Here is a 23,973-nt window from a genome sequence, read left to right on the forward strand (position 1 = left end):
GGTCTCACCTGGCCGACAGGCAGTCAGCCACTCGCAACTGGACGGGCGCGGTTGTGTGTGCGCGCGTGGCATCTGGTTGTTTACTGTTAATTGTCGGAGTTTGAAGCATAGCTGGTTGAAATGGTTACTGTTTCCCCGAAATGGTGTTCGTCGGCCCTCGTAGGCACTCGAGTGCTGCTGAAAATGGACGAAGGCGACATAGAAGGAGTTGTCGTAAGCGTCTGTGAGAAAACGTTCAGAATCACGATAACTGACGGTGAGTGCCTGAACATCATCCAGACGGGTGAACTACTTCTCATGCAATCTTTAATGCTTGCTGTCAATCCTTGCTGCTACTTACTGCTAACAGCGCATGGCAGCGTTGCGTGTAGAACGCCTGTCTTTGTTTTGAGCGTTGCTCCGTCTAGTGATCGTGATCGTGTGCTCAAAACAGAACTCTGGGCCAGCATCGGAGAAAAAGAGCAGCCTCTAATGTTAATGCAGCCGGTAGTCGACTTTGTACACAGCTTTTGGTACTTGCACCCTGTGCTGCCATTGCTAACAGCGCAGCTGTTAGAACGCTGTGCTGTTAGAACGCTTTTCTCTGCAAATGACAGGGTCGTCTCGAACGCTTGTCTTTGAGCTTTGGGCATAAACGCTTCTCGATGCCTGCGTCTGTGAAGAAATGTCCACGATTTCAATGTGTGATCGCGTATTGTGCATGTGCACGAGTTCTATTTGCGAGCGCGTGAACGGCACTCGTCTTTATTGTTCGCTTCGTTGTATATACTGTTGCCGCGCGAGATTTGCAGGCGCTTCAGCGATGTATACAATTTTTTTTTTTTTTTCAGTTCTTGACGTTGAAACGCAGGAACGACTCAAGGGCCATTTTCACTTCCGTGCCAAGGATGTCACGTCGTGTGAGTTTCAAGATGCATGCGTGGTGGATTAAGGCGAAAGCCTTTAATGCCTCATACTGTCGTTAGCAGACGCGTCGGCAGGAGTGTCGACAGACGCGTCGGCAGCCGTGTCGACAGACGCGTCGGCAGATTCGTCCGCCTTTCGGCGTCACTGCTTAAAGGGCTCAAGGTTCCAGCATTAAGGCGCATCTAGTGAATGCATGGGCTTCATAAATGAAATAAAAGGAGTAAAGTCAAGAAAAGGAAAATGAAAATAAAATAAGATGTTCACTTAAGAAAAGGAGCTAAAAATAAATAAGAAACAAAATATGAAAAATAAAAAAGTAAGTAAAAACAAACAGTGGCCAGGCAACGCTTTCGCCTTGCAGCACTTTAGAGAGCCAAAGTGCCCCTGAATTTTTTCACCTTTGATGTAGTAGATTTGAACCACCCTATGGCGTTGCTCATTTTATCGGTATTGCATATTACAGGCGTCATCCTGGGTAACTTGGAGCTCAAGAAGCACGTTCTCACCCAAAAGTAAGTGCTTTATATGAATCCTACAGAAGTTCAAAGAGGTGCATTTATTGACAAACTCTTGCCGTTTAAAATTTCTCACTTCTGGCGAAAATGTTCGAAATGAAGTCATATTTCACATTAAGTATTCTGTAAGCAGCAAACAACGAGCATTTTTTTTGCGCAGTGGATTGTGCAGGTCTCAGTACCATAGGCATGTGCAGAGGGTGTGCTGGGTGCAAATAATAGACATTAAGAAATGAGACGCAAATTTTGTCTCATATTTTTTCCTGCTACCCAAAAAGACATCAACCGAAGCTACCATCAACTGTGCCACCCCCTCCTTATGGAAGACCTGTGCACCTTCATTTGTGACCTTGTACTTGAGGGAGTCGCAGCAGAGAAACTTGTTCATTACACATATGTTAGAAAACATTGCTTGCTAAGTGCACAGAGCCTCTGCGAGGAAAACTTTTCTTCTACAGTGTAATTTCTACAGTGTACTTTATTGAATGCACTGCAACTTTCAGCGAGGATGGACCGCGTTTGATGAGAATCCGGACTATCTCTCCCCACTTGGAGAAGCTCCACGCATCATTGAACAACTGTGAATTTATTTGCCATCGCATGGAGGACGACACCACGGAGACCATCAAGAAAGGCAGCATAAAGCGTATGTTGGTGCCGTTTCTTGGGGTGGGGAGAACTTGATACACACGTGTATATGTGCAACATCTTTAGAATTTAATTTCCATTTTGCAGTCCTAATAACAAAACAGTGCATCTATGCGGCACTATACAGTGACAAGATATTTAGAAGGAATGATTTTACTGTGGGCATTTACAATAGCTTTAATGTTGGTGTTCTTTTGTTAAATTGCCTTTTTCTTTTTTTGAAGATCTGTTGTAGAGTCATGATGCACAAATACGTGAGGTTATTTGTAATGGAAATGAACAGGGCCAAAGAGAAACAAATAAACCACGAAGTACCATCCAGCCTAAATATCTACCATCCTATAAGAATATATGGAATGCAACCGCATGGCACTGCCATAGTTGTGTATTGAATTTTCACATTGAGACTTCCTGTAGCGCAGACTGAAAATTTTAGTTTTGTGCATGAGATTTGGTCATCTCTTTGTGTAGAAGGGCGAACATGGTAGCTCTGGTAACACTCGTTGATCATGTTTTTTTTTCTTTACTTGTATCTCATGCTTCTTTTGCAGTCATCGGTTCCCCAGTTGACCTGCCAAAGTTGAAGCTTCCAATCGCCACTGAATTTGAAGTTGTTGACGAAGTGAACGACCAACTCAGTGAGGCGGTATGTATGGTCTGTTTTGCATGTACTGACTCTTGAGTCCTTTTGTAGACCAACACCGTGTTTACAAACATAGGGGGCGCTTGCAGGCGCCGAAGATGGCTAATCTTAATGAGAATTAACAACATAGTTGAACAAAAATAAAGAAAAAAAATGCTGAGCATTGAAAGGGGGCGCTCCTATCAATCCATCCAGCTGACTGGGGATAAAAAGTAGGGTTAGAGCCCATAGGAATACGTGTAAGCAAAAGTTTTCAAAGCAGTTTTCTGATTTCACAGTGAACCTACGATGTCATCCCTTCGTGAAGAATAATCCAGTTCATCCTAGGAAAGATTGGGGAAGTATGAAACGCCATTCATAGACGATGTATTTTTTTAAAACGTGTTATGGGCACGTGGGGGCGATTCTCTGCTAGGGGGACACAATGGGAGTACGGGCCATTGGAATGCATGTGAGCAAAACTTTCAGAAGTATTTTTCTCGTTTTTACAGAGTAGCTGTGGAGGCAGCTGTTTGTTAACAGTTGCTGAGTGCTTTGAAGAAGAGTGTGAGAAAGTATACTACATCATTTCGAAGCTATCTTTTTAAAACTTCGCGATAAGTGCGTGTTGTGAAGCTGGACACATCGTCCCCAAAGGGCACTCTGTCTGCTGGGTGTTTCCCCAAACCACCAAGCTTCTCATGTGGTCTGATATGCTGAATTGTGCACTACATTTGCCCATGAATAGAGTTGTTCGAACTAGACGGCCTAGACAGCATTATCTGAAAAAGCAGTTCTCAAAGCCTATGGCAAGTGCGCAGAATAGAGCTACGCACTGTAGCAGACGATATACCCCTGGCTGCCTGTGCCTTCGTCGTCTGCCAGTGCCACCTGTGTGTGTAATCACACTGTTAGTTGTCTGCTACAATGCACGTACGTGCTGTTGGAGGACTGTCTTCTATGTAAACCTTGCTGTTGTTTGAACAACAGTATTTGTGAAGGAATGTAGCGTGCACAGCAGAAATATCAGACTACACTTAGCCTGCGTGGCTCACGTAAGTACCCAGCGGAGAGAGCGCCTCCTGGGGATATGTACAGCGTCGCAACACGCATTTATTGCGGCGTTTTAAAAAGATAGCTTCGAAATGATGTAGCATACTTTGTCAGATTCTTCTTAAAAGCACTCGTCAGCTGTTTGACGAGTAGCTGCCTCTGTGGGTACTCTGTGAAACGAAAAAAATTCTGAACGTTTTGCTTGCATGTGTTCCTATGGGCAGTGCTTCCGCCCCGTACTTCCATCCGGGAATCGCCCCCTTTGTGAGATGCGTGTTTCAAATATACATGGCCTTAAAAATAATGTTTCTTACTTTCACAGTCTGTTCTAGGATGAACTTGGTTGTTACTCGCGAAGGGACAACTTCGTGGATGCACTGCAAAATCTGAAAAACCACTAAGAAAGCTTTTGTAAAGGGGTTATGACACCATTTTTCAGACTCAAGCTCTTTATTACATCTTGTTCACTCTGCATCTCGGAACAAATGGGCAAATTGTGAGGTCATTTTGTGCAGCGATTAATTTGTAATTGAATTTTTAAAAAGTCTCCTGAAGCGCGCGACATTTCGATGGAGGCCCGTGTATTGTGCGATGTCAGTGCACGTTAAAGAACCCCACGTGGTCTAAATTTCCGGAGCCCTTCCCTATGGCGGCCCTCATAGCCTGAATCACTTTGGGAAATTAAACCTCAGTAAACAAAGCCAAAGAACTGTGTGACAGTCGGGTAACACTGGCATGCTTGCTTGCAATCCATGAGTACATAAGCCGACGTGCAAGTGCTTGTCCCCGGCTGTACGACTGAACTGTCCATAGTGAGTGTAGAGAGTGGGTTGCTTGAGGTTCAGGCTAGCTATACAGAGGAGTGAAGGGGAGAAGTTGGAAAGATGATACAGGGTCGCTGTAGTGCTGAGGATTGCGCACCTCACGCCAGGGCGACAAAGGCAGCAAAGGCCTGTGTCCTCTTTTCTGTCTAGCTTCTGCCTGGTCTCAGATACTAACCACAGTGTGCCACAATGAGACTCAAGCAGGTGTGCGCGGCAGACGACAGCACTGTCAGCTCATGACGTCACTTAGGCTGCTTGATTACTGCTGTCGCTGCCAGGGGGAGGGGCATCAAGCCGGTAACTTCTAATTGCAATTTATAGCTCAGATGCACTCTACTAATTTTTTAAGTACGCATAGAACGTTGTGGCTGGTAGCTGCAATGTAGAAGCATAGTTTGCTGGTAGATCATGTCATGACCTCTTTAAATGTATTTATGGGTGCTAACCCTACTTTTCACCACCAGTAATCCCATCCGGCGAGAGCAACGCCTCTGCATCTCGCTTATGTCACAGTGTGGTGTTGGTCTATCTACTTTGTGCTATGCTTAGGAATGGAATTTTTCATCCCTGAAAAGGATAACCCTTTCATTTGTAGTGATGGTGGTGGTGTAAATGTACAGGTTGGATTAGCCTTACAGTGGCCTGTTGGTGATTGCTACGTCTGAGTCACTGATTTAAGTGATTGTATCTCTACCACCGTTCCACAAGGCCAGCATCCTTATGAAAAATTCACGGGTGATCGTGGCACTAATCACCGCCGAGTTCGGGAGCCCTCAGGGTACACGATGCAAGAGACGTCATTCAAGGGAACATTCAATCACCTCGGGTTTTCCTGGAGTGTCTCATGCTGTGCACAAAAATTCGGGCTAGCTAAAACGAAGTGGCTTACATCACCCACAGCATAACAGTGTATGCACATAGATGAGGTGGCAGGTCATGGAGACTTCGATTGTAGATTATTTTGTATGCATTTGTAATTTTTTCCTAAAATTGCAAAATGATATAATGAAGCTTTAAAAGAAATTGCATAGCTGCTGGTGCTAACATAAATGATATTGTCCCTTGCACTCTCAACATCGTGCCTGTGTTGTACCCTTTATTGAGAGCATTTATCCACAAAACATTGCACAGCCTGCTGAACTGATTAGATTAGCAAGGCTGAATGTTGGCCAGTTAATGAAGCATGTTCAGGTGGGTGAAAACCTCGTGGCGATGCCTCATATTTTGTTTTTTTCAAGTTTTATATCAGCCTTAGTGTCGGTGCCATCCTTAAAAGGTGCACTGAAGAGGAATCTGAACTTTTCTTTTTGCCGCGGGAACTCAATCTACACGTTCCTAGCATTCTTAGAAACTGCGACTTATTGCCCTGTGTGGCCAATTTCTCTAATTAAATCGAATTAACGTCCGGCTTCCGCCCTTTTTTTTTTAATTCTGCCTCTTACGGTGGGCGGAGTCGACGAACGCGTGGAGCGCCTTTCACCCAGTCCCGTGGCGGCTTGCCGCTCTGCCATCGGCGGAGTAATACGTAGTAGTCCGTAGTAGCAAATAGTCCGCGCGTATTTTTATTTCTGCGGGCTTATTTTGTGGCTATATTATCTGCGAATGAAACTATTTATTCATGGAAACCTAAAAAAAAAGATAAAGCGAAAGCAAAGCCTCCACGGAGCTGGCTGAAAGGAACTTCACGCGTTCGTCGACTCCGCCCATCGTACGAGGCAGAATTAAAAAAAAAAGGGCGGGAGCCGGACGTTAATTCGATTTAATTAGAGAAATCGGCCACAGCGGGGAATAAGTCGCAGTTTCTAAGAATGCTAGGAACGTGTAGATCGAGTTCCCGCGGCAAAAAGACAAGTTCAGAATCCTCTTCAGTGCACCTTTAAGCCGCAGTCGCTGGTTATTTGTTACTCGGCACTGTTTGCCTCATTTCGCATTCATTTCTGGGTTTCTTCTTTCTCTTCTTAGGTTGCAGCTATGAAGAGGGAGCAGTCGATTTCTGTTGGATATGAAGGGAAAAACGTTGGACGACATGGCTTCCTTTATGTTTTGGTGGTGAGTTTTGTGGTGCTGGCTGTGGTTTAGGTCGATAATACAGAGTTGGAGAGGGTTAGACACGCTCGCTTTGTATGCATATGGCCGCTTAGAAAGTCAAAAACCATCGTAGCTTTCAGCAGGCATCCGTCATCCCATTATCGTTATACTGAAGGCAACTCTTAAGACAACTGCATCAAATTTCTTATTGTCGTTGAAAATCATTTTATTACCCTTTCTGGCTTCACTGATATTTGTCCAGCACCAGCATTTATTACTGAAAAAAAATTGGTTTTAAAAATTACACATTCTTTCTTCCGGCCACTTCATTTAAAGGTGCACTAAAGAGAAATCTTAACTTGCCTTTTTACGACAGGAACTCTATCTACACGTTCCTAGCATCCTTAGAAACTTCGATTTATTGTCCTGTGCAGCCGATTTCCCGGCTTTTTTTTAACTCGCCGCCGACGGTAGGAGTCAACCAATGTAGTATTTCGGTATTTCTGGCGCCTAACACCTTAGCGATTGTCCAGCCCTTAGGCCAAGGCATCATTTGAGCTTTAAAAGAGCTGTACAGGAAAAGTTACTGCGCAGAATTCTTCTTGCACTTCAGTGTGACAGGTTTTCCCCATCAACCTGTTGGGATAATTCACCTGTTGAGGTATCCACGTCTGCAAGTTGTATCTGCGACCATGCAGAACTGTTTAGGCGCTTGTCTTCCTACTGTGAGCGGATGACACAGATGATGCGAGCGACACCATAGAGCTTGCAGCTTGCTTGTAGCAATGAGGACGACACTGGGTAGTGACAGCATGGGCAATTTGGGCCCGACAATGGCGGAAGGTGCATGTGCATTAAATGTTATCTGTGTGGGTGCTGAGAAAAGAGTACGCACAGAATTGCTGGCGGAATAGTTAGAGGTCGCAAATGAAAATAACTGACTTTTGCACTGCCAGGTAAATACAGACTGCATTTTTTTTTTTTTTCCTTTTTATGATACTAATCTCTAGTTCAGTTCTTTGACAGGTAAGTGCGCGATCTTATGCCATTTCTTTAAGCTGTATACTACCATTTAGGACATACTTTTTCGAGCTTCGGCTAACTACGGTTTAACGAGGTTTAGTGTGGTTTTTTCTAGCTTATGAAAGCTCCATGAAATAAGTGTCATTGGAATGCAGTAATCTGCTGATGCACAGAAAGTTAAATTTGTCCTCAGTGTACCTTTAAAAGGTTCTGTAAGGGAGACATCATTGCATTTCTGTGAGGGGCACTCTAGCTCTGCTATTTATGGAGAAGGTATAGAATCCCTGTGGTTATTGACAGTTGTATGTTTTTTTTTGTTTTTTGTAGAACTAGGTGCCTAGTTTGTTACTATGTTGAGTGAGTGCAAAGGGGGGGGGGTGCAGTTTGCATTTTTTCTTTTTAACAGGCAAAGCTAAAGCTTTTCTTTTGTTTGTCCCTTGTCTAGGTTGCTACATCAACAAAAGTGTACATCTTTGACGTTTGTGCCTTGAAGGAGGAACTCTTCAGCCATGGGCTAAAGGAAATCTTGGAATCTAAAGATATTGAAAAGGTATGAGCTTCGGGCTGCCGAGTTTGGTTAAAACTGCCTTTTTCCTTTATTCAGCATGTGTTTGGAACGTTTTTCGGCTAGTGAGGGACGTGAGTTGCGGCAATATGCCTTGTACATTGCGTAATATGATCTTTGTAGATTTCTTGAGATATGCTCGCGGAATCTCCGCGCAATTTGCACACCCCCTTTTTGAAGCCTTAATTTCTTAACTTTAGGAAAAGGAGCGCGTAAATTATGCGAGTAAATATGGTAGTTATACGGAAAGACATGGTAGCAGAGTTGGGCCACTGCTGTACAGTAAATTCGATTGCCATCGAGAGTTTCCGTCATCTCACACCAGGGCGTTGCGGCACCAACATCGCCACCAATAACTTTGCAGGCTTGCTAGCTAAGGCCAGTAATCAGCTTACAAGTTTAACCTGAAAAGGTTGAAAACAACATATTTATTCATTATATTAACATAAATCGCTCTTAAAATGAACTTTGCTGTCTTGGACAAACTGTAGTAGCATTCGTGCACTTTAGAAGAAGCTGGTGTTGGTTGTTTTTGTACCACTGGCAACAATAGTATTATGCTTGCTGCAGTGTTCTGTTACCCGGCCTTTTTTTCTGCAAAATAAGTTGCTTATTTTAATGTGCCATGTTTTTCGAAAGCCCCAGAGATCTCAGTATAGTTCTGCGGCAGTTCGTTGACTTGATGGAGCTACCTGTGTAGCAGCACTCAATTGGCCTTTAAGTAGATAGATAGTCGGTTCGAGGGTATCCGAAATGACCGTGTGACAGGAGTAATATAGAGTGGGTGGACACCTGGACCACATATAGCTATGAAAAGGATGAAATGGACAAAGATTTTAAAAAAGCAGGCAATGTTTGCACTTGCTTTCGCTGAATTCTGCACAATAGTGTAAGTATGATCTTTTTTTTTTTGCAGTTGGTTAGCACCTGTTGCATCGAGAGATAGTAAATTGCCATTCCTTCCATTGTTTGAAAGAAGAGGAGTGTGTGTCTAAATATAGTACGCCTTTGATGTAGGTGATGGGAAAAGGGCACGCCACGATATGTGTTATGTTGGGAGCATTACGCAAGTGGGCAACCACTTGATTAAATAGCTTTCTGCATATTTGCAGTGCTGAGCTGAGAATTCTCGCTGACAGAGAGCCAGCACCTTTGGTGAGAAGTGGTTTTGGGTTCCTATTGACAAAGAAAAGGAAGTCGTCAGCATTTGTGCAGTGTGTTTTGTTGTGCACGCATAGCCAAAATGTCTTTTTATTTCTCGTCCTCTTTGTCACTGTCTCCAGGGCATATTACTCGCCAGTCATGTTTTTTTTTTTTTTTTAATTGCATTGCGGTCTTGCCTTTTGCTGTTGCAGGTGATCCATGGCTGCCGGCATCTGTCGGACTGCCTTTACCATAATCACCAAGTGAGCCTGGACAATGTGTTTGACACAATGGCAAGTCTGCATTACATCCTGCGCTGTATCGCGGTTTAGAGTCGTGGTGTGCTGTAAAGGAGTTTTTTTTTTTATTAATGAATTCATTTAGGTCAACCTCAGTTTGTCCTCAGAATTCCTTTTAAAAGGGTAGTCCTCTTGTGTATGGGAGCCATGGGCATGAGTTATGGGTTTAGTAGGTAGATTGCATGACAGATTGCATGACCCATTAATACGACCAGTTGGCTGCAAGGGCTTTGGGTGTAACAGCTGATGCTGTAAGAAGAAAGAAAAAAAAAATCTGGAGGGTAGGCAAGGAACAAAATCGCACAGTACTCAAAAGAATAGAAGTCATGAAGTCACAGACAAATTATAGATGAATCTACAGTAAAGGCATGTTGCTGCTACCTCTTTTTTTACACAGTCAGTAGTGCTGTGCAGTGTTGTCGCAGTGCTGTGTGTCTCATGCACACCTAGCCCTCTTCAGGGAGAAACTGTGGCTTGCCACATGATATGTAGTGCACACGCAGAAAAGAATGTACGCATGTTTGAAGGGTTTTTTTTTTTCTCTCAACTATGTTTGAAGGTAACTTTAAAAGGGGCTTGTTGGCTCCACGAAGAAATGTAGTGGGTCATTGTTTTGCGTGTGCAGTTTGAACTCTCCCAAGGATTTGGGGATTTTTGCTTTTTAGTTTTGCAAGTGTGTTTGAGCAAAGCTTGAGGCTTATGAAAAAATGGAGGTTCAGCCATTTTGCGGCTGCCATCGCGCGAACACAGAGACAATGAAAACGATGCGAAATTGCCGATGACAGCACGACACACCTTATATGCAAACTGCGCAACAGCTCACACAGCGTACTAACTATTCATTCAAAGCCAGCCTCTGGAGATATGCTAAGGGAAAGCCAGCTTCTTGAGCCAACTGGAGTTGTGCAAAGGTGCAAAGTTTGGTAGAACCTGCAGGGAAGCTAACCCCCAGAGATGCATTGAGGGAAAGCCAGCTTGTTGAGTCGCCCGGTGTTGCCTAAAGTTCGCTCTATCAGGTGTGAGGGCTAATTTTTGTGCGATGTAGCCGTGCATTTTCCTATACATTCACATTGTAGCTTTACAATGCTCAGAAATTATTCAATAGAAAGAATAATTCGACCTAACCGAGTTTGATAGTCGGGTTCGACTCTGTTTTGAGATGTGGAGCTCTACTGCTACTGCGTCGCACACCTCACAAGCTGCCGTGTCTCATGTGACGAAGCTTCACCGCACAAAGTGCAAATGGCACATGACAGGCACACAGTTTTGGCTATGAAATAACGGAAGAACTGCTCAGGTGAAAACACTCTGTGCTGCCAAAGCGAAACGACGAGGAAGAAATGCAGGTAGAAAAGACTAACGAGACACGCCAGTCAGCACCCGAATGGCGCGCGGCTGAGCTCAGGTGGCTGGCTGATGTGGGCTAGCCTAAAGCTCGGAGAAGTGAAACTGAAACTATGTGGTGAGAGATTGGGCCGACCGTTCATCGTCATGCCTGCTGTTGTGGGCACGTCAGAGGTACGCGAGCAACTCTGGAGCATGGAATTCAGGTTTGAGTAGGGTTACTCGGACGACTGCTTGCTGTGTCAAGCATATATGGACATGTCCCGAGGACCCTTTGAAAGCCCGTTCGAATTGATGGGTGCAATACCTGTAGAGTCCAAATTAGTGAGTGTGTGATACCATAGACTTGCATGGCCGCTGACCGGGACTACGCCAGCAGTTCAATTTACCCAGATTTTCGAATTAACGGGGTTCAAATTAACAAGCTTTTACTGTATTACTGAGCACTGACTATGGCACGAGGCATAGGTTTCCTTCCGAGACCCTCGTCTGCTAAGTTCAGTGACCTGTTTTGTTGTAACGAGGCATAGGCATGGATCGAGTCACATAGACCTGCGACAGCTTGTGCAGAAAGCTGACCAGGTACCGAGTTTGAAGATAACGCTGTGATGTTGAACTAGGCATTCCTTGAGCACCCGTTTGCCTTTGCTTCATAGGAGTCTCAGGAGTCATAACTAGAGTTATGGTGTGCTGCTTTCTTTTCCCAGGTGGCTGACATCATCCTCCAGCATAACGCCAGTGTGGATGCTGGCTCTTACCGGTTTCCAGACCTTGTGCAGGGTGTCCAGAGCTGCCTCAAGAACCTCCTCAAATTCAACCATCTGCAGATGAAGTATACACGCTCCAGGAAAGGGTACCAGGAGGTCAGTGCTTTTAAATAAACCTACTGGTCATACTGGTGATACTGGCTCTAAGCACGTGTGGCAGTCGGCTTGTGACAGTTTCCTTGTGAAACACATCAGTAGCGAAACTGAACAGTATCTTGATGTATGTTTCAGGGAAAAGGGCTTTAGTTTAACATACGAAGACTTTGCGAACCATCTCAAAGGTTCACAAAGCTCTGCGCTTCTCCCTTATTCAAGCTCTGAAAAGACAAAGACCACCCAGGCTCACTCTCCACGACATTCTGTTGTGTTTTCGTGGTTAATATGAAATGGTTTGGTTTATAGGGGTAAGGTCTCAAAGTGACTAGGGCTGTGTGGGACATTGTATTGAAGAGCTCCGGAGATTTCGATTGCCTGGGGTTCTTTAACATGCACTGATGTCGCACAGTACATAGGCCTCTAGAATTTTGCCTCCATCGAAATCCGACCACCATAACCGAGATTGAACCCACATTTTATGGGTCAGCAGCCAAGCACCATAACCACTGGGCCAGCACGGCGGCCTAGTATATATGAAATGTGAAGCACAGGATTTGGGGCCTAGTCAAATGTACATTGCAGACATCCTCGCGGGCACGGCTTCCCCACAATTCGACCATTGCCATTCCATGCTACACCAGCGTTTGCCACCAAGCTCATGTTTTGGAAGTTGTATCGAAGAAAATGTAATTTGTGGCAAGTAATCAATTAACAAGTCACATACCGGTCTGCCTCATACCCACCCTTGTTGCAAGGTGGCATTGAAACTTTTGTGTCAGGCTATATTGGTTTAACTAGGAATTGCCTGTCAGCTTTTCTCTGGCTCCAGTGCATAGGCTGTGTGCACAGACAGGGAGCTGGACTCCCCTCTCTTCTCTTGTTGCACCTTGGCAAGGTATTTGAATTTTTGAAGCAAGAGACAAGGACATAGGGATATGATGTCATGGGCATTTCATTTTCTTTCTTTTTTTTAATGAGAGGGATTGTGGTCGATGGAGGTGCTGCGAGAAAGTGTTTCTCTATTTGGCTGCATCTATTGGTGTTTGTGTTGTGCGTTACTCTGCCAAGAGAGATAGATTTCTTATGTGCACAAGGAATCGGTAGCCACTGGATAGCTATGGTCAGTTGAGTGGCCTCTTGGTCCACAAGCCACTGTGCCTCGATTTTTATGGTTGCTATTGGGAAATGGAGCACGCACCAATATTTAGTGCGAACAAAAAGCTAGATCTGGCGATACTGATGCCAGTATGGATAGTGGAGGAAAAAGTTCGCGATGATGATGATGACCCGCGGCCTCGGGTGACGGCACCAGGAAGCTCCTGTGCACGTGCGTGGCCTCCGCGATCAAGCAACGTTGTTGCTCGGAGCCGAAGCTGATCGTGGAGGCCATGGCGCATGCATTTCGAAGGCTGTTCCCACGTGGGTCGTGAAAAGTTAGGGTGCAACCTTTACACGGATCTTTTCTTTTTTTAATATTTCCTTCAGGAAACGAGGTGTTTATACACACGTTTATACCGTAAATACTGGAACAAGAACAAAATTCCTGCCACAGCCAGTTTGATGAGATTCTTGCCCCTTTTTATTTGGGAGCGCACGTGTTCTGTACTCGTCTAAGGATGAAGAAACTCAATCAGGAATGGGCTGATAGTTGAGAGGGCCTATCAAAATCAGCGACTCCATATAAAAGTCGGGCAAAGATGTAAAGAAGTTGGTATGGCATTTTTATTATTATAAAGATTTGCAGATGTCTCGCAGAAAATGAGGGCAAGCGGTGAAGGCGTGAAGCATCTGTTTATCAGTTAGTAACATCGTTGAATGTTGTCAGCAGTAGCCTTTTGGCCTGGTGCGTCTTTCGAGCTTTGAGCTCAATATCGGCAGTTAGACCACATTGATCCCGAGTGCCACCACAATATTCAAGTTCCAACAGTGAAATCAAGTCATCCTTTTTTGCTTTGAAGCGGTAATGGTTCTGTCAAAGGCAGCACCGAACATCCTTGTGTTGAGCCTGTTCCTTTTTAAGTGTGCAGCCACCAATGAGTTGTGTATTGAAAGTGCTCAAATCTAGCTTGTTCTTTTAGATCATACAGGGTACTTTACTTAATTTGGAGCAAAGCGTGATAATGACTCACACATTTTCCACATGCAAGACTGATGTAGTATTATTAGTTTAAGGCAAGTATATTGTATTCAGTTGGTGGACTAGTTTATAATAAAATTCAAATTATTGAACCTACAAGTGTTGGCAAAACCATATTGAAAGGTTACATTCGAGACTAGCAGAGCGTCAGAAAAAAATCGCTTATTGTTTCTAGAAAGGTAGGCTTCTGCTAAAATTCTAATTTGAATGGTTTGCAAGTCTGCAGATGTCCAAAATTAGCCTAACATGATTTATTATGTCTTGCTATTCGTACCAGTTAATGTTTTTTTGAAAAAAAAAAAAACTTTGCAAGGGACAGGCAAACATGATCCACATGATATGGACATGCATGCACTTGGAAAACAATTCAGGGACCATTAGAAGTGAAGAAACATGGGAGGCTCTGATGCTCAGCTCAGACAGAGATAAGCACAGAAGAGTCGTCCAACAAGCCCGGGCAGCCGCTAAGTCCCCAGGGATCCCTGGCAGACTCCTAGCCTTGGAGGTTGAAACCTCCTCGTATTTGATTGAAGGCAAAGTTTTTCCTCCTTTCTCTCTCTCTCTTGCGAAATGCCTTTTTACCCAAGCCTGCATATGACTGCCGTCTCCTTTTTACAGGCATCTGATTAGTGTGAACCAAAATTGTGCCGGTCACGATTGAGCTGTCAGCTGCTGTGAAAGTGCAGCGGCTCACTTGACTAGTCTGACATTGCTGCTGCTGGTTTCGTTCACAGGAAGACTTGTTCGCCTGGAAGCATCGGCCGTTCTCACTGCGGCAGATTGATGCACTGGTGAAAGACGTGGTCTTTCTCAGGGAGCTCGCTCAGGCCAGCCTCGGGCAAATGCTGATGAAGTTTTACTCGGGCGTGAACTTCTTCCTCACCTTGGACCGTAACTGCAATGAGAAGGAACTTGGCTACCTGCCACCGGTATGTTGTCGCCACTTACAAGTGCAGTTTCCCATTGCATGTGGTCATAACCCAGTTCTTTCTGCACAGAACTTAATAGGTTGTGCCATATTTACTTGAGTGAAACATGGAGTTTTGAAGCTGATGATAAATGTAAACAGACACTATCTGTGTTGTAACTAGAGGTTGAAAAAAAAAAAAAGTCCGCCTGGTTTTAAACAAACTAGGAATGTCACTCTCAAGCAATTGTTGATTTCAGGCCTTTGTGGCCAATACTACACCCGACGACCATTTATTGTTTCTAAAACTTGCCAATTTGCTCTCCGCAATCGCTAAAATTGCTCACACGAATCCTGTGGACTCACAAGGCCTACTCGTCATGGATGGGGGCCAGCATCAACTGGAATTAAGAATTTGGCAAAAGTTCATCATGGCGAGTGTTCAGATGTGAACATAGCAAATGCAGCCACTTGTGTTGCTTATTTTTGGTACGGATAAAGCAGAGAGAAACGCAGCTACGCAGGCCATTCCCTAGGGGTGAAGTTTTCGCTCACCGACCGAGAACCCCATCTTTGAGAACTTGCTGCTGGCATACAGCATCTCACGTCTTCTGCTGAAATTATTCTAAGCGCATTACTTATATAATGATCACTGTCCAGCATCTCTGTGACCCTGACGAGCATCTCACCAACAGCATCTGAAGGTGCACTTGTTTTAAGCACACCACTTGTACATTGTCCACAGGCCCACCATCTGCCCAGGGGCTTTGCGGATGCCATCAAAAGTGCCACCGTTCACTTGCAACAACAACACCGGCCCAGATACACTCACCATGACCGCAACAGTGAAGGCAGGCGTCATGGCGGGAAAGGTGAGTCCAGCTGGGAGCAACTTTTTCTACCTCAATTTCTGGCTAGTTGCTGCATGCTTGTCATTAAACCCTGCTTAGTGCCAAAGCGCCCACAGCTGCGGTTGAACATGCTTACTGCAGCCATGGTAAAGACTGGTGCATGCTTATTATGAAAAGCAGCATCGCAGCTGACCGGATGGAGTCGTCGGCATTTGCACCCAGCGTCTGCAGGCCCAGCTCATCGGTTACTTCAGGTGCATACATGCACCATGTTTTGCCATTTTAATCTGAGTAAATTGCCTTTGCTACTTGCTGAACTCAAAGCAGCTTGGATGAAACCTGCGAAAGTTAGAGGGCTAGAGGCTACCTTGTTGGCTTTGCAGAATTAATTTTTTTCTCATAGTCTCTTGGTTGTAGGTGTATAACCGCATTTACCCGCATGATGAACCCATCTCCAACTTTTGTTGTTAAGAATTTACTTTTTAAAATGTCTCATCAAAAGTGCACACCTGACCTTCACGCCTGGCGTACAGCATGTTCAGTTTATCTCGGCCAGTCTCAGTGAGATAAAAGCCAGCACAGCCAGCTATTGCGCCATGATGCAGTATGCACCTTTTGAAACAAATAGTGCTAAAAACAGGCAACACGAACTCAGAGACGCAACTTGTAGACCGCTCAGTTTTGTTGTCGTTGGATAGATTGAAACACGTGGACAGACAGATCAAACTTCGAACTATTGCATGAGAATCTGTCAATTTTCCTTTTCCTCCGCTTGGTGAACCCTCACTGCAAGTTGATGTCGACTTTTCTTGGTAACAAGTGGGTTTATTATATAATAGCAAGTAAATACGGTATTTGTGTGGTTACCAGTGATTAGCTTTTGCCATGTAAGCATACGAGTGTTTGCATCTGAGTGCATTCTTCGAGAGGAGATAAAAAGGATAGTGTGATGACAGATGGTGAGCTAAGCATTGCAAATGCAAAAGCATTGCATCAGGCATGTCACATACCTTCTAGCTAGCTTGCAAGCGGTGATAAGATTACAGGAAGAGCTTTCCAGGCAACTTGGTAGTGATAACAGAATGCGGATTCTGCTTGTTTTGCAATTCTAGGGTGTTATAAAAAAAAAAATTCACTGTCTGCTACACCAGACCAGGCTGTGACATGAAGAAGAGACGCTGATGTTTCTTGGTGGGAAAGGCAAGGTGGTGAAGTATCTACGAACTACAGCAATGTGCTTAGAAACTCTGCAACAATCAGCCGCCAGAGTGGCTTCCCCACAATACTGACATGTAAAGGGGCAAAGCATCTGAAAATGAAGATAGTATTTTGGTTACTTTCACCATTGCCGTTGGCGGACCGGATGCGTTACGAAGTTCCTTCCATGCTTAAGATGGTGCGAACGCAGACTGAATTCTGCGAGCACTAGAAAAGGATCTGTTGAGGTTGAGGTCTTGTGCCAAGAATTGCTAATCTACATTTTTACTAAGTAAAATTGTCGATAAATGTCTTTGTACCTCATTCAACAGTTAAATTTCTCAAAATTAGGGGTTCGCAGGTTCTTAAAAATCATATCAACGAGGTTTCACTGTAGTGTTTATTGAGGCAGAAGCTTGTCAAATCACTAGCGTGTCCACCAGTTGATGAATTACATGCAACCGTGCAAACGCAGTTAGGGTTTTGCTTTCATCAAGCAACTACAAAATGCTGTGCTATTGTTTGTACCAGCCAGCAATTCAATTGTTGCTTTGAATCACTATAAAACGACTGCTGGACAAGAGACAAGCGTCACCCAATATATTACCACAAATCTTTGTACTTTGTTCCAGTTGCTTTGGTGCCTTATCTTGATGGTTCCTTGTCAGCTTTAAATTTAACGTGGCTGAGAGCTGCAAGGATTGTGTTCAGCGATCGCCGAGCACGCTTGTTGCTACACTGCCACCGAATCCATTCAATATTGTGACGATGTCATGCATCTGTTTGCTTAATTGACTTTTCCACGTGTAGTCATTGTCTTTCTTGTGCAATGAAATTGCACTGGCAGTAGTTGCACAAAAGTTACATAATATTGAGCCATGTCATCGTTTGTTATGTCACTGTAGTGTAGTTGTGGAAGCAGCCGGTGGTGGTGATGCTGCTCTTCCAACTGTTGCTCTTCTTCGAATTGCAAGAGCTCTGTGTTCAGTGAAAGCAGCTTCTTTATCAGTGTACAGTGGTAATCAATCTGTCTAGGCCCATTTTGATGTCTCTTTGAGATGGATTGGTGAGTGCATGCTGCATCAAAAGTATAGGTTTCAGATTAACTTTGTTACAACAAAGTACGGGTCGTGGTATGACGTGTTTCCAGGTAGCCATTTGTTGTTGCCAGTGTGCAGCTTGGTGGCAGTGCAATTTGTGGGTGTTTTCACATCTGTGCAGAAAACAACAGGTTCTCCGAGCGTGACAATGCAAGGCATGGATCCGTTTTGATGGATGCAGACAGGATGCATTTTAGGGAGCCAAGGAATGCCTACCCCACGGGTGAATTCTCAGAAGAGCGGGCCTCCAAGGAAGACTCCTTGGTCTACATCGGGGAGTGCCAGCGTGCCAAGCAAAATTCAAGGCTCTGTGCCGGTAAGCTACTCAGCATTGCCAGCTATGGCTTTTCAAAACAATATTCAGAAGTGGGTCCATATTCTAAATGGTACCTTTTTTGCCGGCAGTATTCCAAAGCATTTCACATACAGCTTGTTGACGGTTAGCTAAGTCCGCCAGTGAATTCAGTAGACACCGCCTGTGCAACTGTATAAATTATTGCTTGGTTTGGTACAGGGTGCAGTCGGGTCACATTCTTGCCATTTTTCCTTTACTGTAGTTCCTAAAATACTGGCATGGTTGGTCACTTTTGGCAACATTGATTGCCACAGCACTGCACACTGTGAAAGGTACTGAAGTAGTCCGCTTGAAAAAAAAAGGGGGGGGGGGGAGGTGTGCATACGCCTAGCAGGTAGGTGTCCGTGGGGTCGCCACTTAAAAGCAGCAGCTTCACAACGATGCAATTAAGAGCACTAGTCTGAAGTTGCATGGATAGGTCTTGCACCACATGTAGGTAGACTCCCCCAATTTCCAATCGCAATTTTTGCACAAAGTCGACACAGCTCTGATGAGTCTGACAAACCTTCAGTGCACTCTTTTTATTTTACATAATAGTGTTGTGTGTTAAAAAAAGATACATGATTTTGAAAATGCTTATTGTGCTGTTCAAGAGTGAGCGCCGTGTGCATAAAAAAGAGAGGGAAGCGTCGTGGCGACAACCGCTAGCATTCACTCCGTTGCTTAGTGGGCAACCTCGAAGCAAGTGAAAGAGACGTGCACAGTGGTTTCAGTGCCTGCACACTACAGCTAGGAAACATGCTCGTAAGCTGTTCTTTCATTTAGCATTCTGTGGGTCCGCCTCATGGCCAGGGCAAAAGAAATGTTTTCTCTACAGCGGCGATGTAGTTTCACACGGAGGTCAGCCTTCGAACTTTTTAAATAAAAAGTTTTATTCGCATATTTTGTGCTCCCTGCTACGCAAGCATGCAGATGCGCGCAGGACAGGCTTGGGAAGATCGGCGAATGTCGAGTGAGTGGTGTAAAAAAAAAATTTGTAATTCATTTGTAAATTGCTTCCAGTAAAAAAAAAAAGGAAGTGCGCACTGTTTGCCCAGCTTGGGTCGCGCTGGCAGTCTTTCTTGTACAGTTGGATGGAAAAGCAAACTTTTCCGCTAACCTCTGAAGCATGCATCGCGCCCGAGTCCGAAACCACCGAACCCAGCCGAGCCGCATGCGAGTGTGCCATTTTATCGCCTTGTATCTCCATTTGCCTCTGACTGCTGGCTTTGCAATTGTATCATTCCACGTTTATTGCTTTGAGCTGCACACACGCCGTCATGCCATCACATGGGTGAACTGTATAACATGATGTTGGGCCAGGGGTATGCAACAACTTATATGCGGCAATGTACCATATAGTACATTCCACATTGTGACCTTTGTAGAGTTTTTAGGATGTATTCATATAATCTCAGCGTAATTTGCGCACCGCATCCCCTTTTAGAAGCCTTAATTTTAGGAAAAGCAGTGCGTAAGTTACACGAGTAAACATACTTTTTTTTTTGTTTTCCACCATAGTGAAAAAAGTAAACATACATGCATGCTAGCACTTTTTTTACTGTCTCAACAACAACAAAAAATAAATCTGGCTTTGCAACTGCTACAGCAGCAGTGCTGTGCATGCCCTCTTTTGTGAGCCTTATTTGTTGATGCTCTTTCAAAGTAGCATTTAGCAATGGCGCTTTTTGTTTTGCAGCTCCCATCCCTAATGGCACTCGCAATGGCAGTGAGAGCCAGAGGAATTCGCCTGAGAACAAAGAGGGCAAGGAGCCAAGCGATGTCCCTGTGAGTGAGCCAGTGGTAAACGACCACAAGCATGCGAGCGACATTGCCGTCGAAGCGGTCAAGGGAAAGCTTGAGCAAGTCTTGAATGGAGACCAGCACAAGATCGGCGACGAACGGATCAAGAAGAGCCTGCTGCTTTCCCTTTGCTTGCAGCGTCTACAGCCCTCCAGTGTACCTAAGGAACACGCAGCCATCTTCGAACAAGATCACGACTCTGACACCATTGTCCCTAATGGCACTTGCAATGGCAGTGAGAGCGAGAGGAATTCGCCTCAGTACAAAGAAGAGGGCAAGGAGCGAAGCAATGTCGCTGTGAGCGAGCCAGTTTTAAACGACCAGAAGCATGCGAGTGACAGCAAGCCTCGTGAGCAGCATTGTACCGAAGTTGCCGTCGAAGCGGTCAAGGGAAAGCTTGAGCAGGTCTTGAATGGAGACCACCACAATATTGCTGACGAACCGCTCAAGAAGAGCCTACTGCTTTCCCTTTGCTTGCAGCGTCAACAGCCCTTCAGTGTACCTGAGGAACGTGCAGCCATCGACTCTGACACCATTGAAACCACTGTTGATGTCCAAAAGGAAGTCCCAAGATGCCAAAGCAGTTGGGCGAATCGGCCAATAGACAGTACCGTGGAAATGCGTTCCTACCGTCCAGTTGATTTGACGGTTCAGAAGCAGTAGTCTTAATCCAAGGATGCCCTGCTGCATCTCGCATACTAGTCAGAAAAGCAATTTTGTCATCAGGCATATTGTTTCTGCTGTGTCAATCACTATGCATGAAATATTCCATGGTTGTATATTTGTTCATAGCCATATTTTACCAACAGTCCTGTGACATGAAATAAATGTATGTAAATCATCATACATGAAATGTATGATGATTTCATATGATGGATTGACGATGTGTTCCACTCTCCATCAGTTCTGCTTTTCTCCTTTGTAATGGCTGATCAGCAGGTGAACCGTTTCATAATAAACAAGCACACTTGAGGAAGCCAATTCGTGGATTTATTTCTCTGCATTCTTTTCATTTATGTACACTAAAGGAGACCAGTTACAATGGCCTCCCTGCTAATGGTGTTTGTAAATAAGCTAGTGCCAGTGTTTCACTCGTGAAGATTGCACCTCCATCATAATTTAAAAATAAAATGTTTTGCACCACTGACAGTACGCTAAGTAGTTTTACAGTTCAACAACAAAAACTGCACCAGGTTTTGCACAATCCCCAACAGCAGTAAAAAGCTGCCCCCTAACTGCTTATTTGTACAAAACTCTTCACAAGGGCTTGGTTTTTCTTACGACTCTGCAAAAAATTTCGTTCAAAGATCTGTTTATCTGATCCACACACATACGAAGCCACAAATTGATGTAGCTCCACTTGGATTTAGCATTCATGGCATTTCATAAACACAGATGCTACCAAAGTGTCACATCCAATGAAGCAATCAATTATGTACCATTACTGAATACTACCTGGCAAAACCAGTGGCAAAATTTGTAACTATGAGCATTCCTTAATTAGCAGTCTGTCTTTTCATGTCTCCAGCTTGGGACCTTAAGAACCAAAATGCCAGCGTGTTACACCAAACTTCACAGACGGCAGACAGCTGCAGGAGGTCAGTCTAAGCAGAAAAGACTTGTTTCCTGGGGTAATCTTTCTTAATAATTTACCTAATACCATATCAGGTACCCATCAGGTACCCAAGAGGTACCTCGGTATGTGTAGCTTTAGCTCTGTGCATCTTGCGAGAATTGGTCAAAGAATTCATCCTAATACAAAACGTCACAATCAAGGAGTGAGGCCATTAATCATTCTTGCCTTTTGTACAGGTGCCAGAGTTTACTGCGGGTTACCATACTGCTCAATTAACCTGAAATAAATACACCTGCTAGCATATAACATATTCTTGCGACAATAAAGCAAAGGTAAAACACCTTTGCAAATAACTGCTGAGAACAACGCTTGCAATAATCGCGGCACCATCTACCTCCCCTGCTTTTGCCACTTGTGGAGTCTAGGTAGAGCAAACCTGCACCATGCTCAAAGGCACACAACAGAAGTACAACACAACATACTTAACAATTGTAAACCCTCGATACCGGAGGCTGTCTGCACCTACAACATAATTTACCATCACTTTCAAGCACAGTAACACACCCTCATGGTCACCAACCATCGGTGGCATTTTCCGGTGCAGTTAAATTAGATAAAAATAAGCAAGTTTGTTTGAGTGCAGCGGCAAAACACACTCTGTAGAAGCCTGCCAATATTCTCGGAAGAATTGACAAAAGCCCAGTTACACTCAAAAGCACTGCAACAATTTACTTATGCACATAGAGTTGGCTGTTGTAGACGTTGAAGGAACTGTGAAACGATTTGATGGTCATATTCTAATGCAACAAATCTGTCAAGAGAGCCTTTGTGAGTAGACCCTATAATCAAATAATTTTTGTAAATTACTCCTCACAGTTAATTAGGTCTTCGCTTTAGCTGCCCCTCGAACGTAGAGTGGCGAATCTGGGCAGCCTTCTCTTAGGGTGTGCCCAAGTGACATGGTTGGGGTGGGGCGAGTTAGTATTTTGTGGGGATCAGCGTATATGAGTCTGAGGGGGCACAGGGCGAGGAGGAGTATTTTTAATTACGCTTTAATGAGGCTAGCTTTGATGCGGTGATGAGATGAAATACCAATTGCTTGTGTGCCTTTCCTAACATTAGTAAATATTGTTTCATTGTTCCTCTAACAGACGAATGCCATGGGTGTCACATACTCAGGCTTTCCTTCTACTAGTAGGCTGTGATGTATGTACCAACAGACATTTCGAAAGGGGACATAGTATCCCTTGCCCAATTCTAGGCAGTAGAACGTCACAATGGAAGATTACTTCAATGGCAAAGAAAGTAGCCCTTGAACATGGTGCAATCACACATATTCGACATCTTTTACAACAACTTGTTTCACAATAAAACCTAACTTTTGCCAGCTCAACAACAATTGTACTGCAGTTGCCAACAAACATGTAAGTATGAGAGTGCAAATAAAATCAGTTCATTGTAAGTGACTCGTAATGAAGCTGCCAGCGAAGTGTCGCATTGTTAACTTGTTGATGTGGCTCATCGCTAAGTTCAGGTGACCAAAAAGGACCGAAGCCTACACAAGGTTCCGGACATTGTCTGCTGCTGCCAACCTCCTGCCTGCTTCAAGGACGCAGGTGCCTGTGAAAGTAGATAGACTTGGGGCGGTGGGCCGTTGTGATGTGGCTGATTGCTGCATTGTGTCCCCGAAGGAGGTTTTATCTACAGAGCGCGGCTCTGTTAGAGGTTGGGCAGTATGTCTGGGTGGACGTACCTCACCAGATCGTCTTGGCTGCGGATAAACACCACCTTCTTGGCTGTGACCTCATTGAGCCTGGAAGCAAAGAAAATCGCCCATTGCCTTCACTTTCAGAGCCAAACGCTTCACCCGCTTCACTATGCACAGTACCAACAGTAAAAACCATTCAAACTGGCCACCAAATATTGCTGAATTACCTACCGACAACCTTGCTCACCCACACTGCCTGATTGGATCCCACTAAGGCCAGGGTTTGCCACTCATAAAGCAAAAGCCAACACACACTAGTCAACAGTGCCTGGCAGTAGAAAATTCATGTGCATTTGAACATCACAAGACATGGCTGGTTACTACTGCTCGCCCTAGCATACAATAACATTTCATAATAAAACGCAGTTCAAAGCAAGACTGTTGAAAGTTAACTTTTCCATGCACTGCGATTTCCATGAAAACCTACCTTAAGACACACGACAGACAATTACACAGTCCATTACCAA

At 44.5% G+C, this 23,973-nt stretch overlaps 2 protein-coding genes across 4 annotated transcripts in view; one reads left to right on the forward strand and one right to left on the reverse strand.

Annotated features, from left to right (window-relative positions):
- On the forward strand, positions 1-21,143 carry LOC149372399 (uncharacterized). Its single transcript, XM_089566860.1, has 13 exons — positions 1-256; positions 831-899; positions 1,370-1,418; positions 1,925-2,067; positions 2,621-2,715; positions 6,531-6,617; positions 8,065-8,169; positions 9,540-9,620; positions 11,678-11,833; positions 14,705-14,899; positions 15,623-15,749; positions 18,147-18,341; positions 20,059-21,143. The coding sequence occupies exons 1-13, from the start codon at positions 121-123 to the stop codon at positions 20,823-20,825; spliced, it is 2,205 nt and encodes a 734-aa protein (XP_089422986.1). The 5' UTR covers positions 1-120; the 3' UTR covers positions 20,826-21,143.
- Positions 9,753-23,973, reverse strand: part of LOC149372400 (uncharacterized) — a 22,431-nt gene continuing 8,210 nt past the window's right edge. The window contains exons 7-8 of one of the 3 annotated variants that reach the window (XM_089566862.1): positions 23,492-23,551; positions 9,753-9,875 (exon numbers count right to left, since the gene is read on the reverse strand). In XM_089566862.1, the coding sequence (XP_089422988.1) occupies positions 9,785-9,875; positions 23,492-23,551 (151 nt within the window). In that variant the 3' untranslated portion in view covers positions 9,753-9,784. Of the gene's footprint in view, positions 9,876-21,130; positions 23,552-23,973 lie in introns of those variants that run through there. The other 2 variants (XM_089566861.1, XM_089566863.1) reach the window with 2 other exon arrangements.

This window comes from Amblyomma mixtum, chromosome 1, assembly GCF_055824585.1.
Source record: "Amblyomma mixtum isolate Tamu chromosome 1, ASM5582458v1, whole genome shotgun sequence".
Classification (NCBI taxonomy): Eukaryota; Metazoa; Arthropoda; class Arachnida; order Ixodida; family Ixodidae; genus Amblyomma; species Amblyomma mixtum.